The sequence below is a fragment of the Carcharodon carcharias genome, chromosome 11, assembly GCF_017639515.1.
Source record: "Carcharodon carcharias isolate sCarCar2 chromosome 11, sCarCar2.pri, whole genome shotgun sequence".
In the NCBI taxonomy this organism is placed as follows: domain Eukaryota; kingdom Metazoa; phylum Chordata; class Chondrichthyes; order Lamniformes; family Lamnidae; genus Carcharodon; species Carcharodon carcharias.
The window spans coordinates 126,923,994-126,948,264 of record NC_054477.1 but is presented as its reverse complement, the minus strand read 5'-3'; the positions used below and the strand labels follow the sequence as shown (position 1 = coordinate 126,948,264).

The 24,271-nt window shown below is 40.9% G+C and overlaps 1 protein-coding gene across 2 annotated transcripts in view; it reads right to left on the bottom strand.

Moving 5' to 3' along the window:
• Positions 1–24,271, bottom strand: part of abcc4 (ATP-binding cassette, sub-family C (CFTR/MRP), member 4) — a 516,215-nt gene that overhangs the window by 364,333 nt on the left and 127,611 nt on the right. For both annotated transcript variants that reach the window (XM_041199134.1, XM_041199135.1), the window contains exon 9: positions 21,898–22,002. In XM_041199134.1, coding sequence (XP_041055068.1) covers positions 21,898–22,002 — 105 coding nt within the window. The remainder of the gene's footprint in view (positions 1–21,897; positions 22,003–24,271) is intronic.

Below are 24,271 nucleotides of genomic sequence, written 5' to 3'. Positions count from 1 at the left end.
TATCCACGTAGGTTGATTTGGTGTACATGGACTTGCAAAAGCCATTTGATAAAATGCCACCTAATAGACTTGCAAGCAAAGCTGAAGCCCATGGAACAAAAGGGACAGTGGCAGTATGGATATAAAATTGGTTAAGTGACAGGAAGTGAGTAATAATGAATCACTATTTTTTAGACTGGAAGAAGGTACAATGATACAGTTTTTCAGGGGTTCATATGAGGACCACTGCTCTTCCTAATATATATTAATGATATATATTAATTTGGTGAACAGAGCAAAATTTCAAAATTTGCATATCACAATATTTGGAATTGTGAGACATAGATAGGTTAGTAGAATGGTAGTAGAATGGTGCAGACAGGTGAAATGTAATGCGAAGTGGTATATTTTGGCAGGAAGAATGAGAAGAGGCAACATAAACTAAAAGGTACAATTCTAAAGGGAAAGCAGAACAGAGAGGCCTGGGGTATATGTGCATAAATTGTTGAAGGTAGGAGGGCAGGTTGGGAAAGAGGTTAAAAAGGCATGCAGGATCCTGGGTATTATTCATCGAGGCATAAGCAAAGAAATTATATTGAACCTTTATAACACACTGGTTAGGCCTCAACTGGAGTATTCTGTCCCATTCTGGGCACTCCACTTTCGGAAGAATGTGTGAAGGCTTTAGCGAGGGTGCAGGAAAGATTTACAAGAATAATCCCAGGAATGAGGACTTCAGTTATGTGGATAGATTGAAGAAGCTGGGGTTATTCGCCTTAAATGGAAGGTTGGGGGTGGGGGGGGGTGGATTTAATAGAGGTGTTCAAAATAATGAGGGGTGTAGAAAGAATAGATAGAGAGAAACTGTTCTCACTGACAGAAGAGTCAAGAATCAGCGGACACAAATTTAAGGCGATTGCCAAAAGAGCCAAAAACAGCATAAGGAAAAGCTTTCTTTTTAAAAATGCATTAAGTGGTTATGATCTGGAACACATTAGCTGAAAGAGCAATGGAGGCAGAATTACTTATGGCCATCAGAAGGAAAAAAATTAACAAGGCTACAGGAAAAGAGCAGAGGAGTGTTACTAGAAAAGTTGCCCTTGCAGAGACTCTGAGTCGAATAGTCTATTCCTGTGCTGTAAACATTCTATGATCCTATGTATTTTCTTGCATTTAAAGCTCTATTAGTAGATGCTCATTGTGAAATCCATCAAGATACCAACCATTCAAATTAGGAAATCTTGACTAACAGGATTACAGAATTTTAACGGTACAGAAGGAGGCCATTCAGTCCATCGTGTTTGCACCGGCTCTCCAAATTAGCATTATGACCTAGTGCCATTCTCCTGCCTTTTCCCCGTGCCCCTGTACGTTGATTATTTGAATAGAAAGATCAAATGCCCTCTTGAATGCCTCGATTGAACCTGCCCCCACCACAATTCCAGGCAGTGCATTCCAGACCCAAACCACTCGTATGAAAAAGTTTTTTCTCGCACCACATTTGCTTCTTTTGCAAATCACTTCAAATCTGTTCGCGATCACCTCTCATCCTTGATCCCTTTATGAGCGGGAACAGCTTCCCTCTACCTACTCTGTCTAGCCCCCTCATGATTATGAACATCCCTATCAAATCTCCTCTTAGCCTCCTTCTCTCCAAGGAGAACAGTCCCAGCCTCTCCAATCTATCCTCAAAGCTGAAGTTTCTCATCCCTGGAACCATTCTTGTAAACCTCTTCTGCCACTCTCTCCAATGTGTTCACATCCTTCCTATAAATGTGGTGCTCAATTGTGTGAGCTGCACACAATACTCCAGCTAAGGTCTAACGAATGTCTTATATAAATTCAGTATAACCTCCTTGCTCTTGTACTCTATGCCCCTATTAATAAAGCCCATACCGTATGCTTTATTAACTGCTTTCTTCACCTGTCCTGCCACCTTCAATGACTGTTGTTGTTGTTGCCTTTCAATAATTAGGCAACCAGGATGTCTCCAAGCTTGAATAATATCTGGCCTCCAGTTTGACAAGTGTAAATATATAGTTTTACTCCACCATTGAATGCCCTATATGAATTTGCCTCTTCCTAAATCAGCTTGTTAGTCAAGATTTCCTAATTTGAATGGTTGGTATCTTGATGGATTTCACAATGAGCATCTACTAATAGAGCTTTAAATGCAAGAAAATACATAGGATCATAGAATGTTTACAGCACAGGAATGGTGGAGTAAAACTATATATATTTACGCTTGTCAAACTGTCTGCACATTCCATCATAAACTCTCAATGGAACACACACAATGTGATTCATTGTAAGCTAATCAGCCATGATCCAGTTAAGCGTTATAATAGATTCCAGTGGCTGAATAATCCACTCCTGTTCCTAAAAAATATAAAAATAATCCCTCAATTTTATCCAGTTTGACTTTTATAACTTTAGGTACTTCAGCTCAAGCGACAGTTTTGACAGTTTAAGATCTTCATGTTGTCAGAATGAAAGTCTGCCATCTAATGGAAAATCAAATTCTTGATCAAAGAATTACCATTTTTCTAACTGCTTTCAAAGATTAATTTTCTTAACCCTCAAAGCTCTTGTCACTTCTTGGTGGAATTTCTGTTGTGCAAAAGTGATTAAAGCAGTGAAACAAGGCCATACCTACTTGTACCACAATCCACTATTGCAAAACTGCAAAAATAGAAATACTTGTTAATTTTAGCACGTGTCATGCCACAATGAAATTCGTCAATCAACTTTTCACAGGTTATAACAAAGGGATATAAATTAATGTCTGATATAAAAAAACAATGCAAATTTTAGGATTTGCTTTCCTGCTGATACAGCCATTCCACTCATAGTAGAAAAATTCCGTTTCAAAAACAAAATCTATGCAGCTTTCTTATTTATATATATATTTATTTATTTTAACAGAGATCCAAGAAACAACAAATTGGAAAAAAGCAAAAACACTGAAATACCAGAATGGGGAAGGATGAAGAGGACTTCAAATTATAACAGCATTGCCTTTGCTTCCACTATTTACTTCTACAGTGAGCGTCCTAAGATTATCTTTCTTGTCATTTTCTGTATTTGTTATTCGCTTCTCAAACATAATTATGTACTGTTAAGTTTAATTTTTTTTAAATTCTGATCACAATGGTAGGTAAGCAAAAGAAGGAAATGTATCTAGCATCTCCAAATTTCAGAAATCACAATAGCAAGATCATAATTCCATTCAGCTGCAGTTGATCTGCATAAACGTGAACATAATTCAGTCTTTTTACACTTAGCCTAAATATATATTTAATTCATCTTAGTTGCATATTAACCTTAGCTAAGGAACGATCATAATATTTGAATAGTGACATTAACATATTCATTATCCTTTCACCTCCTGCGCCAATTTTTATGGGGATGTTGCATCCCATGAATAATCACAATAACCTAGCCATATCTGAGCCATAACATTTCAGATAATCTTTTCAATATCAGATTAACAGCATCATCCCTTGTTCACCATTGCATGGATGTTGATCCATTGGGAGACTCTACAATACAAGTGCCAAAATCAGACAAATCTCAGCTTTTTATTGAGACAGATCAACAACTGCAAGATAATGAAGAATTGACTTAACTGCCTCCCCAACCACTTAGAGCATCCCATAAAGCAACTTTACTTCAATGAACATGGGAAGGGTGCCAAAAATTGAACAAATCTCATATAAAAGTAAAAAGCTAAATAATTAGAAAAAGATATTGCACATAATTTTCTTGTATAATGAGATCAGAATGAAAAACATTAGTATTAAGAATTTATGGCAGGACACAAGGAACAGTAGGGTGAGCAAAAAGACTAAGAGAAGCTGGTAAGCAAATAACATGCAATATAACATGCAAAGAATATAAAAGTGTGATTTATATGCACATCACTCAGATGATAATAAACAGTGAGTAGATTCTTGGCTGTCTGGTGGGTGTTATGAAAGTGTCAGAAAAAAGGAAAGTATCACATAGTATTACACCATCAAGCATTTGTTTGAATGTTGACCATGGGTTCCAATAGGCCATACAGAACATGCTGGCTAAGAACTTGCAGGGGATCTCCTCTCAAGGAGGAGTTCTGGCAGTGTGGTACTTCCATCTACTCCTTTGTATCTGCTCAATTTTCTATGAATGATCAGCTTCTGCTGAGATTACCACCTTTAAGAGGCTCCCTGCCTAGGTGAGCAAGCAAGCTCTGGCAGTGCTACAGTGCAGACACCAGTGTAGCAACGGAGAAGAGGTAACTAGAGACTTTAAAAAGGGGGACAAGCATACCGCAGATTGCAATGGAATCTCCCACTGAAAACCTCAGCCAAAGATGAGGCTTTCAGCCAACAAATCTCTGGGCCAACTGAAGTGGGACGAAATAACTCTAAAGATCCTCTCTTTCCCTTGGAGGAAGTCTAGGCCTTTGCTGCTATCTCCCAATGCCTACAGCCATCTTTCAATATGGTAGCCCTGGGTCTCAGAAATAACTCAGTCAGAAAAAAGAAAATCTGTACGAACCCTAGCCATACCGTCATTTGCATGAAGCGGTTGAGGAAAAAGCTTACAGCAGCAGCCTTGACAGTGATAGTGGAAGAAAAATTCCAGTCAGATCAGGGAGAATGATGAGGTGCTAACAATCACTGACTACATCAATTCCTCAGACATTCTCTGCTAAAATCATTTCATTTCTCGGACAGGATCACTGAGATAAACTGTCTCCTTAGAGATAATGGCAGAAAATATACATAGGTTCTCAAAATAGCTAGCCTCAGCACATTTTTGGGAGAGAATTCCATGTTTCCATTACCCTTTGTGTAAAGAAGTGCTTCTTGACATCCTTCTTGATTTTAAGATCATGCCCCCTTGTTTTGGACTCTCTCACCAGAGGAAGTGGTTTTATCTGGCCTGTCAACTCCTTTAATTATGTTAAACATCTTAGTTTGATCACTGTAATCATCTATACTTGAAACAATACAAGACTAGCCTACGCAACCGACATCATAATTTAACTATTTTAGCTCCAGTATAATCTGGTGAATCTGCACTCCAGAGCCAATATATCCTTCTGAGGGGCTACTGGCATAGTTAAGATATACATGTGTCATGATTTAGGGACAGAACTGGAGGGGATGAAGGGCCTGCTATTGTAACTATGTTAAATTTTTAAATTTAGAAGACATAAATGTTATTTTGTTAAAATTAATAACTACCTATCACAATTATCTCAAAAATTAAGTACAGTTTTATATCACCAATTTTGGGAGAGAAAATTTATACCTTAATTTTTTGAAAACAATAGCAATGATCTAATCTGATGTTAGCAAAATACATTCCATCAATGAAATTAATTCCATTTGCCTTCTAATCTATTTTTGCACCAGTCCATAGGTAAACAAATCACTGAAAGTGGTAATGTAGGCTATAAAATAAAATATGAAAACCAAGTGCTGGGGTTCAGTTCGCGACGAACAGAACTGAAAAACAGAGAAGTTATGTTAAACGTGCATAGAAGCTTGATTAGACTACTTAGTTCTGGTTTCATTATAAAATAGTACACAGGAGCACCAGGGGAGGTGCAAAAACAATATATAAGGAAAACAGCGAACTGAGATGTTATACCCATCAGGAAAGGTTGAGTGGGGTGGGGCACTTTTTTCCAGAAAAGAAAAAGCTGAGGGTGGCCTGATAGAGGTCTTTAATATTGTGTAAGGGTTTGTTAGGGTAGACAAAGAGAAAATGTTTCCATTTGTGGGCAGACCAAACTGAGGACCATAAAAATACAGGCAGCAATAAATTTAATAGGGAATTCAGGAAAAACTGAGAGATATGAATGTAGAAGATGCATTTTCGGGGAAGCTAGATAAACATGTGAGGTAAAAATTGAGTTTGATAATGCTCCTGTGAAGCGCTGTGTGACCTCTTGACTATGTTAAAGGTGTTTTACAAGCACAGGTTGTTTTTACTAGGCTAATAGGGTTAGGAGAGAGATGGGAGGCGGCTTGTCTGGAGCATGAACATAGGTATGGGCCAAAATATAAAAACAAAAAAACTGCGGATGCTGGAAATCCAAGACAAAAACAGAATTACCTGGAAAAACTCAGCAGGTCTGGCAGCATCAGCGGAGAAGAAAAGAGTTGACGTTTCGAGTCCTCATGACCCTTCGACAGAACTTGAGTTCGAGTCCAAGAAAGAGTTGAAATATAAGCTGGTTTAAGGTGTGTGTGTGGGGGGCGGAGAGATAGAGAGAGAGAGAGGTTGGGGGGGGGGTGTGGTTGTAGGGACAAACAAGCAGTGATAGAAGCAGATCATCAAAAGATGTCAACGACAATAGTACAATAGAACACATAGGTGTTAAAGTTAAAGTTGGTGAGATTATCTAAACGAATGTGCTAATTAAGAATGGATGGTAGGGCACTCAAGGTATAGCTCTAGTGGGGGTTTTTTTTTTATATAATGGAAATAGGTGGGAAAAGGAAAATCTTTATAATTTATTGGAAAAAAAAGGAAGGGGGAAACAGAAAAGGGGTGGGGATGGGGGAGGGAGCTCACGACCTAAAGTTGTTGAATTCAATATTCAGTCCGGAAGGCTGTAAAGTCCCTAGTCGGAAGATGAGGTGTTGTTCCTCCAGTTTACGTTGGGCTTCACTGGAACAATGCAGCAAGCCAAGGACAGACATGTGGGCAAGAGAGCAGGGTGGAGTGTTAAAATGGCAAGCGACAGGGAGGTTTGGGTCATTCTTGCGGACAGACCGCAGGTGTTCTGCAAAGCGGTCGCCCAGTTTACGTTTGGTCTCTCCAATGTAGAGGAGACCACATTGGGAGCAACGAATGCAATAGACTAAGTTGGGGGAAATGCAAGTGAAATGCTGCTTCACTTGAAAGGAGTGTTTGGGTCCTTGGACGGTGAGGAGAGAGGAAGTGAAGGGGCAGGTGTTGCATCTTTTGCATGGGCATGGGGTGGTGCCATAGGAGGGGGTTGAGGAGTAGGGGGTGATGGAGGAGTGGACCAGGGTGTCCCGGAGGGAGCAATCCCTACGGAATGCCGATAAGGGGGGTGAAGGGAAGATGTGTTTGGTGGTGGCATCATGCTGGAGTTGGCGGAAATGGCAGAGGATGATCCTTTGAATGCGGATGCCCTCACGCCTTCTCCTCCCTCCCAGAAACATGATAGGGTCCCCCTTGTCCTCACTTATCACCCCACCAGCCTCCGCATTCAAAGGATCAGCATTTCACTTGCATTTCCCCCAAGTCCTTGGCTTGCTGAATTGTTCCAGTGAAGCCCAACGTAAACTGGAGGAACAACACCTCATCTTCCGACTAGGGACTTTACAGCCTTCCGGACTGAATATTGAATTCAACAACTTTAGGTCGTGAGCTCCCTCCCCCATCCCCACCCCCTTTCTGTTCCCCCCTTCCTTTTTTTTCCAATAAATTATAAAGATTTTCCTTTTCCCACCTATTTCCATTATATAAAAGAAAAACCCCCACTAGAGCTATACCTTGAGTGCCCTACCATCCATTCTTAATTAGCACATTCGTTTAGATAATATCACCAACTTTAACACCTATGTGTTCTATTGTACTATTGTCGTTGACATCTTTTGATGATCTGCTTCTATCACTGCTTGTTTGTCCCTACAACCACACCACACCACCTCCCCCCCTCAACCTCTCTCTCTATCTCTCCGCCCCCCACACACACACCTTAAACCAGCTTATATTTCAACTCTTTCTTGGACTCGAACTCAAGTTCTGTTGAAGGGTCATGAGGACTCGAAACGTCAACTCTTTTCTTCTACGCCAATGCTGCCAGACCTGCTGAGTTTTTCCAGGTAATTCTGTTTTTGTTATAGGTATGGGCCAGTTTGTCTGACTGGTTTGTTTCTGTGCTGTAAATTCTGAGTAACTCTTTTTTAAAAAAGATTTCTGTACATAGACTCCAAAAGCTATGTCCCTCCAGGGTTGGCAGTTTCTCAACATTTAGAAAATATTCTAATCTATATGTCTTAGGTCCAAAATGATGGCCTTGCACTTCCTCACATTGAACTCAAAATGACAGTTTTGACCACTCAGTTAATCTATCAATGTTTATTTGCAACATCTTCCTTCTATTTACATGACTTACTGTGTCACCTAACATAGTGGAATCAGGAAACATATATATACATGGCTCTCTTTTCTTTCACCAAGTCATTTATAAATATCATAAAAAAGTTGAAGCCCTAATATAGTTTCCTGGGGAAACCAGTCACATGCTGTCAACTGGGGTGTTTACCCAATATCCCTACTCTCTCTCCTATCTCCTACATGTCCTTTCAATTTTCCTAAGCACTTTTTATGCAGAACCTTATTGAAGTCCATATGACTCTCTATTACCTATCACTTTAGTGATCTCATCAAAAATATGCAACCAGGTTAGCTGGTTACAAATGAAGAACATTTGCATTAATAAAGCACTCCCCCCACCCATCCATGCGCACCCCCCCCCCACCCAACTTCCCCAACAAATCTCATAGCACTTTATAATCAATTAAGTACTTTTTGAAGTGTTGTCACTGTTGTAGTGTAGCTAACTGCCCTCAGCAAACTCCCACAAACAGCAATGTGATAGTGACCAGATAATCTGACTTTTGTGACGGTGATTGAGGAATAAATATTGACCAAGAAACCATGGATAACTCCCCTGCTCTTCTTCGAAATAGTGCCATGGGATCTTTTGCATGCTCCTGAGCAGGCAGATGGGACTTCAGTTTAATGTCTCAAGCAAAAGATGGCACCACCTCCAACAGCGTAATGCTCCCTCAGTGCTGTACTGGAGTATCAGATTGATTTTTGTACTCAAGTCTTTGAGTGGGGCTTGGAACCTTGCGGTTCAGGAGCAAGTATGCTACCAACTGAGCTACAGCTGACACTAATCAGTGTTAGGTCTCTCTGATCAGTTTAATTTAGTCAAAATGCTCAATGGCTTTGTCCCTGTTAACAGGTTCTAGTAATTTATCCACAAAAGACATTAGGCTAGTAAGTCTATAATCTTCTGGTTTATCTCCTTTACTCTCTTTATTAATGGAATGACATTGGCAATTTCTCAATCCAATTTTCCAATTGCTGAATCCAGACAGCTTCAGAAGATCATGACCAAAGCATCTACAATTTCCTCACCTACTTCTTTTAATACTTAGGGCGGAAACATCTTGTCCCTGAGATTTGATTTTCTTCCGTTTCCATTTGCAGTTCCTAAAATTTATATTAAGTAGCAAGTTCCTCCACTTTATTTATTTTTAATTTTCCTCGTATCTCTGATATTTTTTCTTCTTCCTCTAATGTGATGACTGATACAAAGTAATTATTTAGCGATTCTGCCATTCAATTATTTTTAATATCAGCTACATCTGTCTTTAAGGGTCCACATTATTCATAACCATCTTCTTTTTAATATACTTGTAAAAACTGTTAGTGTTGCCCATGATATATCTTGAAAGATTTTCTTGTATTCCCTTTTTGAAGTCACCACTTTTTTATTAGTCTTTATTATCACACCCAGTCTATGGGGCCACTATTTGTATGTGTACAAGGCCTTTCTTTTGGTTTTATACAATCACTTACCTCTTTTGTTGACCGAGGTTAATTGCACAGGTAGGGTTCTTGCCCATTACGGGCATGTACAGATCTTGTGTTAATCAAATACTTCTTTTAACACCTCCCACAGTTTATCAGCTAATAGTTTCACAATTCTACAGTGGCCAATTTCTGTCAACAGAAAAGTTTAACTAAATGTAAAACCTTGAGCCATGACTATCTCTTCTCATAAATCTGACATTGGATTCAGTCACGTTAAGGTCAGTTAACAATTGTTAGATTATTAACAAATTCAGATCCATATACATCACTAAATTTAGTTGATTCAAGAGCATTTTGTGCCAGAAAACTCTAGTGAGAAATTTGCTACCAATCTGCAAACAGTTCTGCAACTCCCAGTTGATGTGAAAATTAAAATTTCCCATTATGACAACTTTGCCTTTGCAACAACTTTCTCCAACCTCTGTGTTAATGCTCCTAGCAACTTTATCACTGCTATCAAGAGGTTCATAGTTCATACCCACCAAAGTCTTGCATCTATTTCAATTTCTCAATTCTATCCAGAGAATTTCTATTGCCTGCGCACCCTTACTGATATGCCCTCTTTATAATGCTGTAATAGTGTCCTTTATCAATACTTATAATTTTCTTCCTTTTCCAATTTGCCTGTCATTCCTTAAAGATCTTATAACCTGGGATAATTATCTCCCAGGTGTGAGGGACCCTATGTTGTTAAATTCAATTTATGTGCTATGGGACTGAGCCCCACTCGAAGGATGTGAAGGGACATGGATCAGCAGTGCACTTGTGTGGCGCAAGAACACGACCACGTGATCCACATTCTGCGCAAAAACTAATCCACATGAGGAGATTAGTCCAAGTAGAAGGTTGGCAGCAGTGCAGTTGGAGAGCCAGAACACAGGAGCAAACCCATGGAGAGCAGTAAGATAAAAGCAAAATACTGCGGATGTTGAAACTAAAACAGAAAATGCTGGAAAACTCAGCATCTGTGGAGAGAAAAAAAAGTTAACGTTTTGAATCTGTATGACAGAAGAAGAATCTGAAGAGTCATAGGGACTCGAAACATTAACTTTATTTTTCTCACCACAGATGCTGTTAGACCTGCTGAGTTTTTCCAGCATTTTCTGTTTTTGTTCCATGGAGAGTAGTTGTTGGTTCAGTGCATCTGGGAGCTGGGGTATGGGAAAAAGTCCATGGGCAACAGTTGTCTGCTCAGTGTAGATAGGGAGCTAGGACCATGCCTCTAAATAGATGTTGGAGTACAGCTTGGCCAATTTAGTGGGGCACAGTCTCGGAAGAGGTGATTGAGCAGCTGGGCAGCGAGCAGTTGACGGGGCAATGAAAGCTGGAGTCCTATTTCCTGACAACTCATTGCAGGCAGAAGAAGCAAGAGGGGCTCCAGGTTGAGTTGGAGCTACTGTCAAAGGCAAATCAGAGGCTAAATCCTTTGAAGGAAAAGCTGCAATTCATTGTGAAGGAGAGAGTTGCTAGGACTGTGTAACTCAAGGTGATCAGTAAAACCTAAGTGTTAAGTAAACTAGTAAAATTGGTCTTCATGGTACCTTACATTTAATGTAAAATTTATTGTTCATATTCGACCACAGTTTGCCAATTAATTCATGTTTTCCTTACGTTAATCCTGGATGTTGGCCAATTTAGTGGGGCACAGTCTCGGAAGAGGTGATTGAGCAGCTGGGCAGTGAGCAGTTGACGGGGCAATGAAAGCTGGAGTCCTATTTCCTGACAACTCATTGCAGGCAGAAGAAGCAAGAGGGGCTCCAGGCTGAGTATAAGATAGATAGTATTTGCTTTGTTGACTCTTGTATAGAAAAAAAATCTTGTGTTTTAAATCATGGAAACTTGTGGCTTTACAGTGAAGTCCCGCTGTTCATGAGGTTATGTTCCTGCAAAACCTCGGAAGCAGTGAAATCGTGAACTATGAACGATGAACATGCTTTTCAATGGGAATGAATTAGATAGGTCCAGCAATGCGAGGGCAGCATTGGTTTGTGCAGTTCCTATACAACAAATTGTGGTACCTGTATACGACAGGCGGGGCTGGAGCCTCTAAGCAATAGAAGGCACGTATTAAAACTTTTAGAAAGAGATAATCCTCACTTAAGAAACACATGAATTACCTCAAAACCGACAGACAAAATCAGTGAACTGAAACACAGAACACAGAAACATGCTTTAATATAAATAGGGAAGAGAATGACCATAGCATGGATCCAAATGCTGAACAAAAAGGCCTCCAGAACCAACAAGCTATTAACTGATATAAAAGTAAAATACTGCAGATGCTGCAAACCTGAAACAAAGAGAGAAAATGCTGGACAAACTCAGCAGGTCTGACAGCATCTGTGGAGACAGAAACAGAGTTAACGTTTCAAGTTCATATGACCCTTCTTCACAGCTATTAACTGAAGTTCCTGTATGCAATATGTCCAAAACGAGAACAGCCTGAAATCAGTTAAACTTTTTCCAAATGTATATCTGCCACCATTCTTTCAGAATTTTGGCAAATTAAAACAAAATGTTACTTGTTTCTCCCATTAGAATTCTGTTGAATTATCCCTGCAAATTGCACTGAACATTTTGGCAAACATTTTTTCTTCCTAGATTATATGGCCAATGAACACTATACATTGACAATATCATGACATTCATAATAGCATCAATATGCATACTCCTGATGCAGGGCATTACCAATTTGCTACATGATAATCTGGTTGTCTATTCATTCTCTTTGCAAAGCATTATTTAGTATCAGGGTAGACACCTAAAAATCAGGTGACAACCTGGTGAAGCTACGACTCATGACTACTTGCATGCCAGACAGCATAAGCAGCATGTGGTAGACAGAGCTAAGCGATCCCACAGCCTACTGATTCGTAGTCCTGCCACATACAGTTGTGAGTGGCAGTGGATAATTAAACAACTCACTGGAGGAGGCGGCTTCACAAATGTTCCCATCCTCAATAATAGGGGAGCCCAGCTCATCAGTGCAAAAGATAAGGCTGAAGCACTTGCAGCAATCTTTAGCCAGAAGTGCCAAATGGATGATCCATGGTTTGTCCACCATCTACAAGGCACAAATCAGGAGTATGATGGAATACTGCCTGGATGAGTGCAGCTCCAACAACACTCAAGATGCTTGACACCATCCAGGACAAAGCAGCCTGCTTGAGTGGCACCCATCCACAAACATTCACCTCCTCCACCACTGATGCACAGCGGCAGTAGTGTGTACAATCTACATGTTGTACTGCAGGAACTCACCAAGGGTCCTTAGATAGCACCTTCCAAACCCACGACCACTATCATTAGAAGGACTAAGGCAGCAGGTGCACAGGAACACCACCACCTAGAAGCTCCCATCCAAGCCATACACCATCCTGATTTGGAAATATATCATAATTCCTTCACTGTTGCTGCGTCAAAATCCTGGGACTCCCTCCCTAACAGCACTGTGGGTGCACCTACACCATATGGACTGCAGCTGTTCAAGAAGGCAGCTCACTGCACCTTCTCACGGGCAATAAATGCTGACCTAGCCAACAATGCCCACATCCCATGAATAAATGAAAAAAATTGCTGGGATTCTTCAGCATTGACTTTGAATTTTGGTCTCTTTATTGTCCTATTTTCATTTGGTAACAGGGTAATGGCAGATAGGAAATGCAGCCAATGCACAGAAAGCATGGTGGGAAATGACTATCTGAGTAAATATAGCAACCCACATCTATAGGTCACTGAAGCAATTAAGAAGTTTCCCCTAGGTATGGTTGATTAAGTTGTGTTTATTCAAAGAAAATGAACGTCTGCATCATGAGGAATTGGTTCAAACAATTCCAAGTTCTCTTGTGGATATCATTTTTTAAAGAGTTCACTGGACTTATGCCAAAATCCAGAAATTTTAAAAATGCGACACCCATCTTCAAAAACAGTGATAAGGTATGAACCATCAAACTGCTGACCTGTAAACCAAGGGAGTATCTCGAGGGGCATGAGCTAATCAGAGACAGTCAGCATGATTTTACAGGAGGAGGGTCATGCTTGACTCATTTATTGGATTTCTTTGAGCAGATGACACATCTAGGGGACAGGGGAGTTATGTTATTTACCTGGGTTTCAAGAGGTGTTTAACACTGTCTCACATAACAGGCCTTAAAGTCCAAACCATGGACTGGATGAGAATTCATGAAAACGGATTGGTAAAAGGTTGGTTCCAAGTAGTAGTTGCGAGAATGGATGTAAATTCAAAAATATTTTAGGGAATATGGTGTTATTCTGTAAGGGAGGGAAGGAGGGAGAGAGGGAGAGTGAGTGAGGAGTGCGCATGTGAGAGAGAAAGATTGCGCGTGTGTGTGTGCACACGAGAGAGCGTGCGAGAGAGAGTGTGTGCAGATGTGTGAATGAGAGTGTGTGAGAGAGTGTGTGAGTGAGAGAGTGAGTGAGTGAGAGTGTGAGAGCGTGAGAGCGTGAGAGCATGAGAAAGTGAGAGTGTAAAAGAGAGTGTGAGAGAGTGTGTGCACACGCGTATGAGTGTGCGCACGTGCGCGCACGCGTGCAAGAGACAGACAGATTGAGAGAGAGAGAGAGATTGTGAGTGAGTGTGCGTGAGTAAGTGTGCATGTGTGTGTGACACACAGAGAGAGAGAGGGAGAGAGAGAGTGTGTGTGTGTGTGTGAGAGAGTGATTTAATTAAGCTGGGCAAGAGTTTGATTGAAGTCAGGTTGTCTGGGGGTTTGGAAACATGAAAAGGAGAGGAGTGTTAAGCTCGAGGTACAGGTAAATAGGTTAGATCTAACATTTGCATTTTTAGATAAGCTGAGAGTTTGTTTCAATATCAAAGGGGTGTCAGAGGTATCAAGAAAAATGTTTGCATTATGCAGGAGCTCATAAGTAAACAAGTAGTGGGGATATGGTATTTTATGGACCCAGAAGCAAAGACAAGATGGAAACATGAAAGATCTTATATTTGGAAGGGCTTCAGTTTCAAAGGGGCATGAGAACAAAGGAAATGAGATGAATGGGAGAAAGGTATATTAGAGTTACTGTGGGTACTGTTGAACCAAGAGAGAGCTAGGGATAGCTGTTGAACTCAAGATGGCTGAAGATAGCTGGAGCTGTTTGAGCAGTTGAGATAGCTGGACTGGGAGAATACGCAGTTTGAATCACCCAAGCAGTCAAGCCAGAAAAGTCTTGCGCTGCAACAAACAGTTTTATTCTAAAGTGGATTCCACTACAGAGTGGGAGAGAGTAAAGGTCATGTGATACACCTTTAATGAAGTTGCAGCAGTTTGCCTTGTGTAATATTACTGGATTTTTCTTACAGTTAACATCTATAAGGGAGTGCTGCCTGGAAGGAGTTTATTTGTGGATTTGACCAGGTAGGGTGTTTTGGGAGAATATTTGTAATTGTAATCTTGTGTGCTTAACTTTGCTTTTATCTTTTGTTAATAAAACTTTTACTCTTAATTTTTTAAATCCCAGAAGTGTTACTGGCCTTCTTACTGCTGAGGTCTTCTCAATTTCAGAATGCAAAAAAAAAGGTATGGCCCATAAACCAAGGCCAAGATCTTTAGGTTGGCAAGCGGGGGCAGAACCCGCTCGCCGAAGTGTCAAATGATGTTGGGCAGAACTCCTGACGTTACCCGGCGTCATTTCAATTTTCAGGTCGACGGGGGTGCAGCCGAATCAGCTGTGCACCCGCTGACCTGTCGACGGCCTACTGAGGCCATTTAAAAACTAATTGAAATAATTAATGGACCTGCCCATCCAACCTTAAGATTGGTGAGCAGGCTGGGAGCCCTGGCGGGTTTCAGAAAAAGCTTGAAACCTCATCCACCGGCGGGTTTTTAAAAATTTAATAAAAGTGTAACTAAAAGTGATGGACGTGTCCCAACTCATGACAGTGTCACACGAGGGGATTGGGGGCACTGATCGGAGACGTGTCCGCTCCTGAGCTTCCCCCCCAACGGTGGAGGAGGGGGGGGAATTCTTTCCCAAGTTTCCCTCTGGGATTTGGTTTGTGCAACAAACAAACTGGCTATGCTCATAACATAGTGCACAGGCAAGTTTTTGGATGGCAGCCAGTAATCAGTAGAGTGCCACAAAATTCAGTGTTGGAGCTCCTGGTGTTTATAGTTGTATGTGAATAGTTTTGAGGAAGGGATTGCTCTGAGGTATCCAAACTTGCATGTGATAATGGACTGTGAACAGTGACAAATAATCAATAGTAAACTAGACAAATTCCAAAGGATCTTCCTCAGTTCAATCAATAGATAGGGAAATGGCAGATGAAACTTAATGGAGAAATGCAACTTGGTGAGGGTTGCCGATGTGGATTATATGCTAAATAAAATATATAAATGCTTGAAATAGCATGAGGAGGAGGAGAAAGACCTTGCTTTTTAATTTCACCAAAGTCATTGGCAAAATGTTTCTAGACTACTGAGAAAAAGCTATTAGAATGCTGGGATTCAAAGAAAGTCAAATAAAAATATTTTCTTAAAGGATCTCTCGACAAGCAAATGAATGAAGGTGTTCATCTGCACAAACTTAAAGCTAATGTTTATACAAAATTATTTGCAAAAAGTAATCAAAAAGATAAATGAAATATAGGTCTTTATCTCAAAAAGGTATGAAGTTCAAAAGGAAGGAAATTATACTTCAGTTGTACAGGGCCTTCTGGGGCATTGCCTTTAGTTTCAAGCACCAAACTTTGTAAAGATATACTGCCAATGGGAGGGATTACAGTGTAGATTCACTAGAATGATACCAGGGGTTAACTTACGAGGGCAGTTTGCATAAACTCGACTTGCATTCCTTTGAGTTTAGAATGTTGAAAGGTGGTCTACTCAAGTACTTAAAAATTTTTGAAGGGATTAGGGTAGCTATTGAGAAACAATTTCCTCGGGTGGAGGATTCTAGAATAATCTGGAAATTAGAACTGGAATGAAATGAGGAAGCTTTGTTTCAAAGAATGGTGGAAATTACTCCAAGAAAAGCTGGGATTTTGTCAAGGGAAGGTATCAAGGAACTAACTGAATGACTTGAGGGTCTGAATGGTCTACTCCTGTTCCTATGCTCAAATTTTATCAAGGTTAATACCAAACTACAAGTTTTTTTAAAAATTCATTCACAGGATGTGGCCTTCCCTGGCTGGGCCAGCATTTATTGACCACCCCTAGTTGTCCTTAAGAAGGTGGTGATGAGCTGCCTTCTTGAATCACTGCAGTCCATGTGGTGGAGGTACACCCAAGTGCTGTTAGCCAGGGAGTTCCAGGGTTTTGACCCAGCGACCGTGAAGAATTAAATACTTACAAGAAGAATTTTCATAATTTTTTTTGGTAAACTTGACAATCTCAAAGTGTCTCACTATGTTCATAATACACAAAATAAAAAAAGATGTGCTGACTTACCTCTGAAATAATCAGGTGGCTAAATAGCTAAAGCTGTTGAGTTATCCACTAATTATCTATGAAAAACCTAAAAAATCCCAATTACTTAAAAGTAAATATTATTTTACCATGATTTTTTTTTCTACTAAATCAACAATATTTTAAGAATCAAAAACAGAAAATGCTGGAAAAACTCAGCAGGTCTGGCAGCATCCGTGGAGAGAAAGAAAACAGAGTTAACGTTTTGACCAAGAAAACTGAAGAAGAGCCATACGGACTTGAAACGTTAAATCTCTAGATCACTAGGTGGGAGATTTCCTTATGTCTCACTTTCAGCCATATAAAACCAAATTGATCTGCTAACATTCACTTTCCAGGGTGTAGACTCTAGACTAAAGCATGCAGATTGACCCCTTGAATGAAGTATCTGAGAGTTCTCAACACCCAAAGAAACCACACCCAGCAAAAGTCAAGTCCTTTAAGGAAGAAGGAGAAAAAGGGAAGTAAATACTTGTGTATTTCTTTGTAGAAATATAGCAAAGAATGACTAAAAGGGTAATAAAGAGGCAGAAAGTAGAGTATGAGAGAAAGCTAGCTAGTAATATAAAAATAGATAGTACAAGTAATTGAATAGGAAAAGACTAACTAAAGCTAGATAAAAACAAAAAAACTGCAGATGCTGGAAATCCAGCATCTAACTAACTAAAGCTAGATAAAAACAAAAAAACTGCGGATGCTGGAAATCCAAAACAAAAACAGAATTACCTGGAAAAACTCAGCAGGTCTGGCAGCATCGGCGGAGAAGAAAAGAGTTGACGTTTCGAGTCCTCATGACCCTTCGACAGAACTTGAGTTCGAGTCCAGAAAAGAACTGAAATATAAGCTGGTTTAAGGTGTGTGTGTGGGGGGGCGGAGAGATAGAAAGACAGAGAGGTGGGGGGGGGGGGGTGTGGTTGTAGGGACAAACAAGCAGTGATAGAAGCAGATCATCAAAAGATGTCAACGACAATAGTACAATAGAACACATAGGTGTTAAAGTTAAAGTTGGTGAGATTATCTAAACGAATGTGCTAATTAAGAATGGATGGTAGGGCACTCAAGGTATAGCTCTAGTGGGGTTTTTTTTTATAATGGAAATAGGTGGGAAAAGGAAAATCTTTATAATTTATTGGAAAAAAAAAGGAAGGGGGAAACAGAAAGGTGGTGGGGATGGGGGAGGGAGCTCACGACCTAAAGTTGTTGAATTCAATATTCAGTCCGGAAGGCTGTAAAGTCCCTAGTCGGAAGATGAGGTGTTGTTCCTCCAGTTTGCGTTGGGCTTCACTGGAACAATGCAGCAAGCCAAGGACAGACATGTGGCCAAGAGAGCAGGGTGGAGTGTTAAAATGGCAAGCGACAGGGAGGTTTGGGTCATTATTGCGGACAGACCGCAGGTGTTCTGCAAAGCGGTCGCCCAGTTTACGTTTGGTCTCTCCAATGTAGAGGAGACCACATTGGGAGCAACGAATGCAGTAGACTAAGTTGGGGGAAATGCAAGTGAAATGCTGCTTCACTTGAAAGGAGTGTTTGGGTCCTTGGACGATGAGGAGAGAGGAAGTGAAGGGGCAGGTGTTGCATCTTTTGCGTGGGCATGGGGTTGTGCCATAGGAGGGGGTTGAGGAGTAGGGGGTGATGGAGGAGTGGACCAGGGTGTCCCGGAGGGAGCGATCCCTATGGAATGCCGATAAGGGGGGTGAAGGGAAGATGTGTTTGGTGGTGGCATCATGCTGGAGTTGGCGGAAATGGCGGAGGATGATCCTTTGAATGCGGAGGCTGGTGGGATGATAAGTGAGGACAAGGGGGACCCTATCATGTTTCTGGGAGGGAGGAGAAGGCGTGAGGGCGGATGCGCGGGAGATGGGCCGGACACGGTTGAGGGCCCTGTCAACGACCGTGGGTGGAAAACCTCGGTTAAGGAAGAAGGAGGACATGTCAGAGGAACTGTTTTTGAATGTAGCATCATCAGAACAGATGCGACGGAGGCGAAGGAACTGAGAGAATGGGATGGAGTCCTTACAGGAAGCGGGGTGTGAGGAGCTGTAGTCGGGATAGCTGTGGGAGTCGGTGGGTTTGTAATGGATATTGGTGGACAGTCTATCACCAGAGATTGAGACAGAGAGGTCAAGGAAGGGAAGTGTCAGAGATGGACCACGTGAAAATGATGGAGGGGTGGAGATTGGAAGCAAAATTAATAAATTTTTCCAAGTCCTGACGAGAGCATGAAGCAGCACCGAAGTAATCATCGATGTACCGGAGAAAGAGTTGTGGAAGGGGGCCGGAGTAGGACTGCAACAAGGAATGTTCCACATACCCCATAAAGAGACAGGCATAGCTGGGGCCCATGCGGGTACCCATAGCCACACCTTTTATTTGGAGGAAGTGAGAGGAGTTGAAGGAGAAATTGTTCAGCGTGAGAACAAGTTCAGCCAGACGGAGGAGAGTAGTGGTGGATGGGGATTGTTCGGGCCTCTGTTCGAGGAAGAAGCTAAGGGCCCTCAGACCATCCTGGTGGAGGATGGAGGTGTAGAGGGATTGGACGTCCATGGTGAAGAGGAAGCGGTAGGGGCCAGGGAACTGGAAATTGTTGATGTGACGTAAGGTGTCAGAGGAATCACGGATGTAGGTGGGAAGGGACTGGACAAGGGGAGAGAGAAGGGAGTCAAGATAACGAGAAATGAGTTCTGTGGGGCAGGAGCAAGCTGAGACGATCGGTCTACCGGGGCAGTTCTGTTTGTGGATTTTGCGTAGGAGATAGAAGCGGGCCGTCCGAGGTTGGGCGACTATCAGGTTGGAAGCTGTGGGAGGGAGATCCCCAGAGGAGATGAGGTCAGTGACAGTCCTGGAAACAATTGAACTAAAGCTAGAGTTGGTCCTCTGGAGTCTGGGGAATTGATCATGGAAAACAAAGAAATGAGAGGTGTTCAACAGGTATTTTGTGTTTGTCTTCACAGTAGAGGACTTAGAAAACTTTCCAAAAATGCTTGAAAATCAAGAGATGATATGGAAGGATGAACTCAATATAATCACCATCACCAGGGAAAGGGTGCTAGGAAAACTATTAGACCTAAAGGCTGACAAGTCTAGACCTAAAGCAGACTGAATGGGCCTGCATTCTAGCGTCTTAAAACAAGTGGCAGCACAGATTGTAGATGCATTGGTTATAATCTTCCAAAATTCCTTAGATTCGGAAAGGTTCCAGCAGATGGGAAAATAGCTAATATAACACCTTTACTCAAGAAAGGAGGGACGGGGAAAGCAGGCAACTATAAGTCAGTTAGCCTAACATCTGTCAAAGTTAAACTGCTAGAATCCAATATTAAGGAGGTTATAGCAGGATACTTAGATAAACATAATTTGGTCAGACAGAGCCAACATATATTTGTGAAAGCGAAATTGAACTTAACTAATCTGATCGAGTTTAAGATGGATATAGGGGAACCAGTAGATGTGTGGTGTACTTGGATTTCCAAAAGGTATTTGATAAGGTACCACATCGAAGGGCACCAAGCAAAATAAAAGCTAGCAGAGAGCAGGGATAAATGCATCTTTTTCAGATTGGCAAGCTGTAACTAGTGGAGTGCCACAGGGACTCCTCAGCTTTTTACAATCTATCAATGCTTTGGATGAAGGGACTGAATGTATGTTAGCTAAATTTGCCAATGATACCAAGATAGGTAGAAAAATAAGTTGTCAAGAGAAGGTAGAAAGTCTGTAAAGAGATATAGACAGGTTAAGTGAGGCGGACTAAAATTTGGCAGATGGAGTATAATGTGGGCAAATGTGAATTTGTTCATTTTGGCAGGAAGAAAGGAAAAGCTGTATCTTAGTTAAATGGAGAAAGACTGCAAAACCCAGTGGTCCTGGTACATGAATCACAAAGTTACTGTTCAGGTCCAACAAGTGATTAGGTAGGCAGATGGAATGTTGACATTTATTGATAGAAGAAAGGAATGTAAAAGTAGGGAAGCTTTACTACCCATGGTGAACCACATCTGGATTACTGTGTTCAGTTTTGGTCTCCTTATTTTAAAAAAAGATATAAATGCTTTAGAAGCAGTTTAGAGAGGGTTCACTGGACTCATTCCTGGGATGAAGGGGTTGTCTTATGAAGAAAGGTTCAACAGGTCAGGCCTATAATCATTGGAGTTTAGAAGAATGTGACGTGATCTTATTGAAACGCATAAGATCCTGAGGGGATTTGACTGGGTGGATACCTGGAGGATGTTTCCTCTTGTGGAGGAGACTAAAACTAGGGGACATAGTTTAAAAATAAAAGGTCTCCCTTTTAAGGCAGAGATGAGGAGAAGCTTTTTTCATCCAAAGGGTCCTTGGTGTGGGGAATTCTCTTCCCCAGAAAGCAGTGCAGGCTGAGCCTTTGAATTTATTCAAAACAGAGTTAGACAGATTCTAGCTAGGCAAGGGAGTCAAGACAGGCAGGAAAGTGCAGTTGAGACCACAATCAGATCAACCATGATCTTATTGAATGGTGGAGCAGGCTTGAAGGGCCAAATGGCCTATTCCTGCTCCTATGTTCCTGTGTAAATGCAGATAGGAGATTTTTTTTTTAATAATTAAAGATGGTAAGTATTTTGCATTGGCTCTACTTCTAGACCTTCTCCCTAATTTGATGCCATAAGCAGGGAATCTTCACTGGAAGCAGGGATAATGGTATAACTTTATTTACTATAAATTGGTAAGTTAATTATTTTCTATTAGCACAACTTGTTCATCTTGCATGCAATACAAATGTGTTTTACTTGAAGGAAAATAAATTGTCAATCTTAAACACATTTTAGGGTATAGAAAAGGTTTGAGAAAAAAATGCTTCCATATTATATAATAATTTTACCTTGTCCCAAAAGCACCTGAGATCCTGTATGTGAACTGAATAATTGTTTTCACAGCTATGTACATCTTCATTGGGCTTTTTAATTTCTTCGAGTATTAAGAACCCCTATTAATAAAAGAAAATAAAATCAAAATTGATTACAAACAGGAAAATATTTATGTTGAGGAAACAGAATAACAAACATTGTGACAAAAATATTTTAAACATGGAACTGGAAAGTGTAAAAACTGACGGTCATGCATTATATCATGGATGTATTATCTGACCCTATTAAACAAAGTAAATGCATTGTTGCTTTCAATACCTTATTAGTTTTAAGTTAACATTTCTGTTTTTCACTGAAAGTAGTTTCTTCAGCCTACAGATAATATTTTACATACAACAGCATCGATACAACTGATAAAGTGAATTTTGTTTCTCTCGAAGTAAATTCTTTAAACTGATAAGTCCATCTCAAATAATCAGCTCCCCGAACCAGATAGGTCACTGAGCTTCCAATGTTTTGGAATTCATGCCCTCATTTTCAGCTTTATCAACATAAATCTATTAATTCTTCTTAAGCCAACCTATCACATCCTTTTCACTAATCTAGTAAATACCAAATCTAAACACAACTGTGTCTAGAAAAAAAGCCTTTTTCTAAATTAGATTTTGCTACAATACACAATGTAGGATTTAATATGCCTAAACCCTCTTTCAGTTTTTTTTGCAGTGCTTAATAGAATGAGGGGCTTAGTGCTGACAGATGCACATTTCCACTTTCTTCATCCTGTGTCACCATCAGGATACAGAGTGAAGGACCTTTTCTTTTCCTTACATTCAGTAAACCTAATCTCAATAAAAAGGCTTTTTTTATGTTTGAAAAATATATTAGGTGGATACATATTTTACTGCAATGCTCTTCTACTTTACTGGGCTGGATTTTGTGGGGTGCCATGGTCCCCGTACCCCACCGGTTAAAACGTCGGGGGAGAGCCTGCCCACGATCTGATGGCTGTTCCACAGCAAGATAATGTCGGAAGCAGTGTTAATTGCTATAAGGAAAGACTTCAACACCTTTCGTGGGAGCAAGTCCCTTTATAAAGAGCTGCCAACCAATAGGATGGCTGACAGCTCTGTAATGCCAGCAGTGTCAGCTGAGAGGGGTGGACACTGCTGGAACCACAGGCAGTCCCCATCACACCGAAGGGCCCATGTAAGTCCAAGGTCAGGGGCTTTGGTGAGACGGTTGAGTGGGCCAGATGCAAGAGGCCAGTGGACCCTTAAAGGGGTGAATGGCCTTTGGGAGGGGCAGCTCCAATGGGCCCAGGAAGCCCGCAAAGGAGCTTCTCCTGACTTGCCTGACATCAACTCGCACAGTTAAAGCTATTGGGCTTTTCCCATGGTGTGGGTCTCCCAGCGCCGGGGGTAAAACGCTATCAGCGGCCCTTGTTACCGTTAATTGACCACTTAAGAACCTCAATAGACTCCAGGGTGGCCCAAAAGCCTCCCCCCTCTCAGTAAAATTTTAAATCAGGAGCACGCGGGTGGATAGTGGGATGGCCACCTGCTGGATTTTACGTGCCCCACACCTTTATACCTGCCTGGTGGAGTGCATAAAATCCAGCGATTGATACATTACAGACAAAGTGGCATTTTCTCAAGAAGTAATATTTCTAAGCAAAAGTCTCTGTTACAGACAAAGACGCGTGAGAATTGTAAGAAACCTTGTACCTTGTCCCTTACTGACTGTAATAAATGTGCTTTTAGAAAAAGGAAGATGTATATGTGTCTCTTAGCCCCCAAGTGTATCAACAATTTGAACAACAGCAGCAAGCATTTGCGGGTTTAAATAAAGAGGGTTATTGCTTCACACATTCACCCCAAAAATCTATGTGCTACATTGTACAATCCAAACAAAAAAATAGTTCATATCACGTGTTTGGCACATTGTAGGAAAAAAAGTCACTGTGGACCCTGTAAAGAGGCATTTCATGCCAAAAGAGTAGCCTAGGTGGTTTCAATAGCTGAAGTTGTATATCAGGATTATTGCGGGATTCCTTCAAAGAGATGAATGTTCAGTAGATCGCGAAGTTTGTCACTTGTAGATCTTCTTTACAGGTGGGACCTGGGTTAGGAATCAGGCAGGAAGGGTTTTTATGCTAATAATAGCCTCCAAGTTTTAAAAAAGTTTCACTTTTGTTGCCTTGGTTTGCAGGTGATATTCTACAGTAGTGTTCTTTGCAGACTGACTGGTCCTTAGGCTAATAAAAGATTTTAGTATCAGGAGCTAGTTTAAAGTTGAAAGCCATTGTTATACAATAAAGATTGATGATGACCATTCATACCTAAAACAAAAACAGAATTACCTGGAAAAACTCAGCAGGTCTGGCAG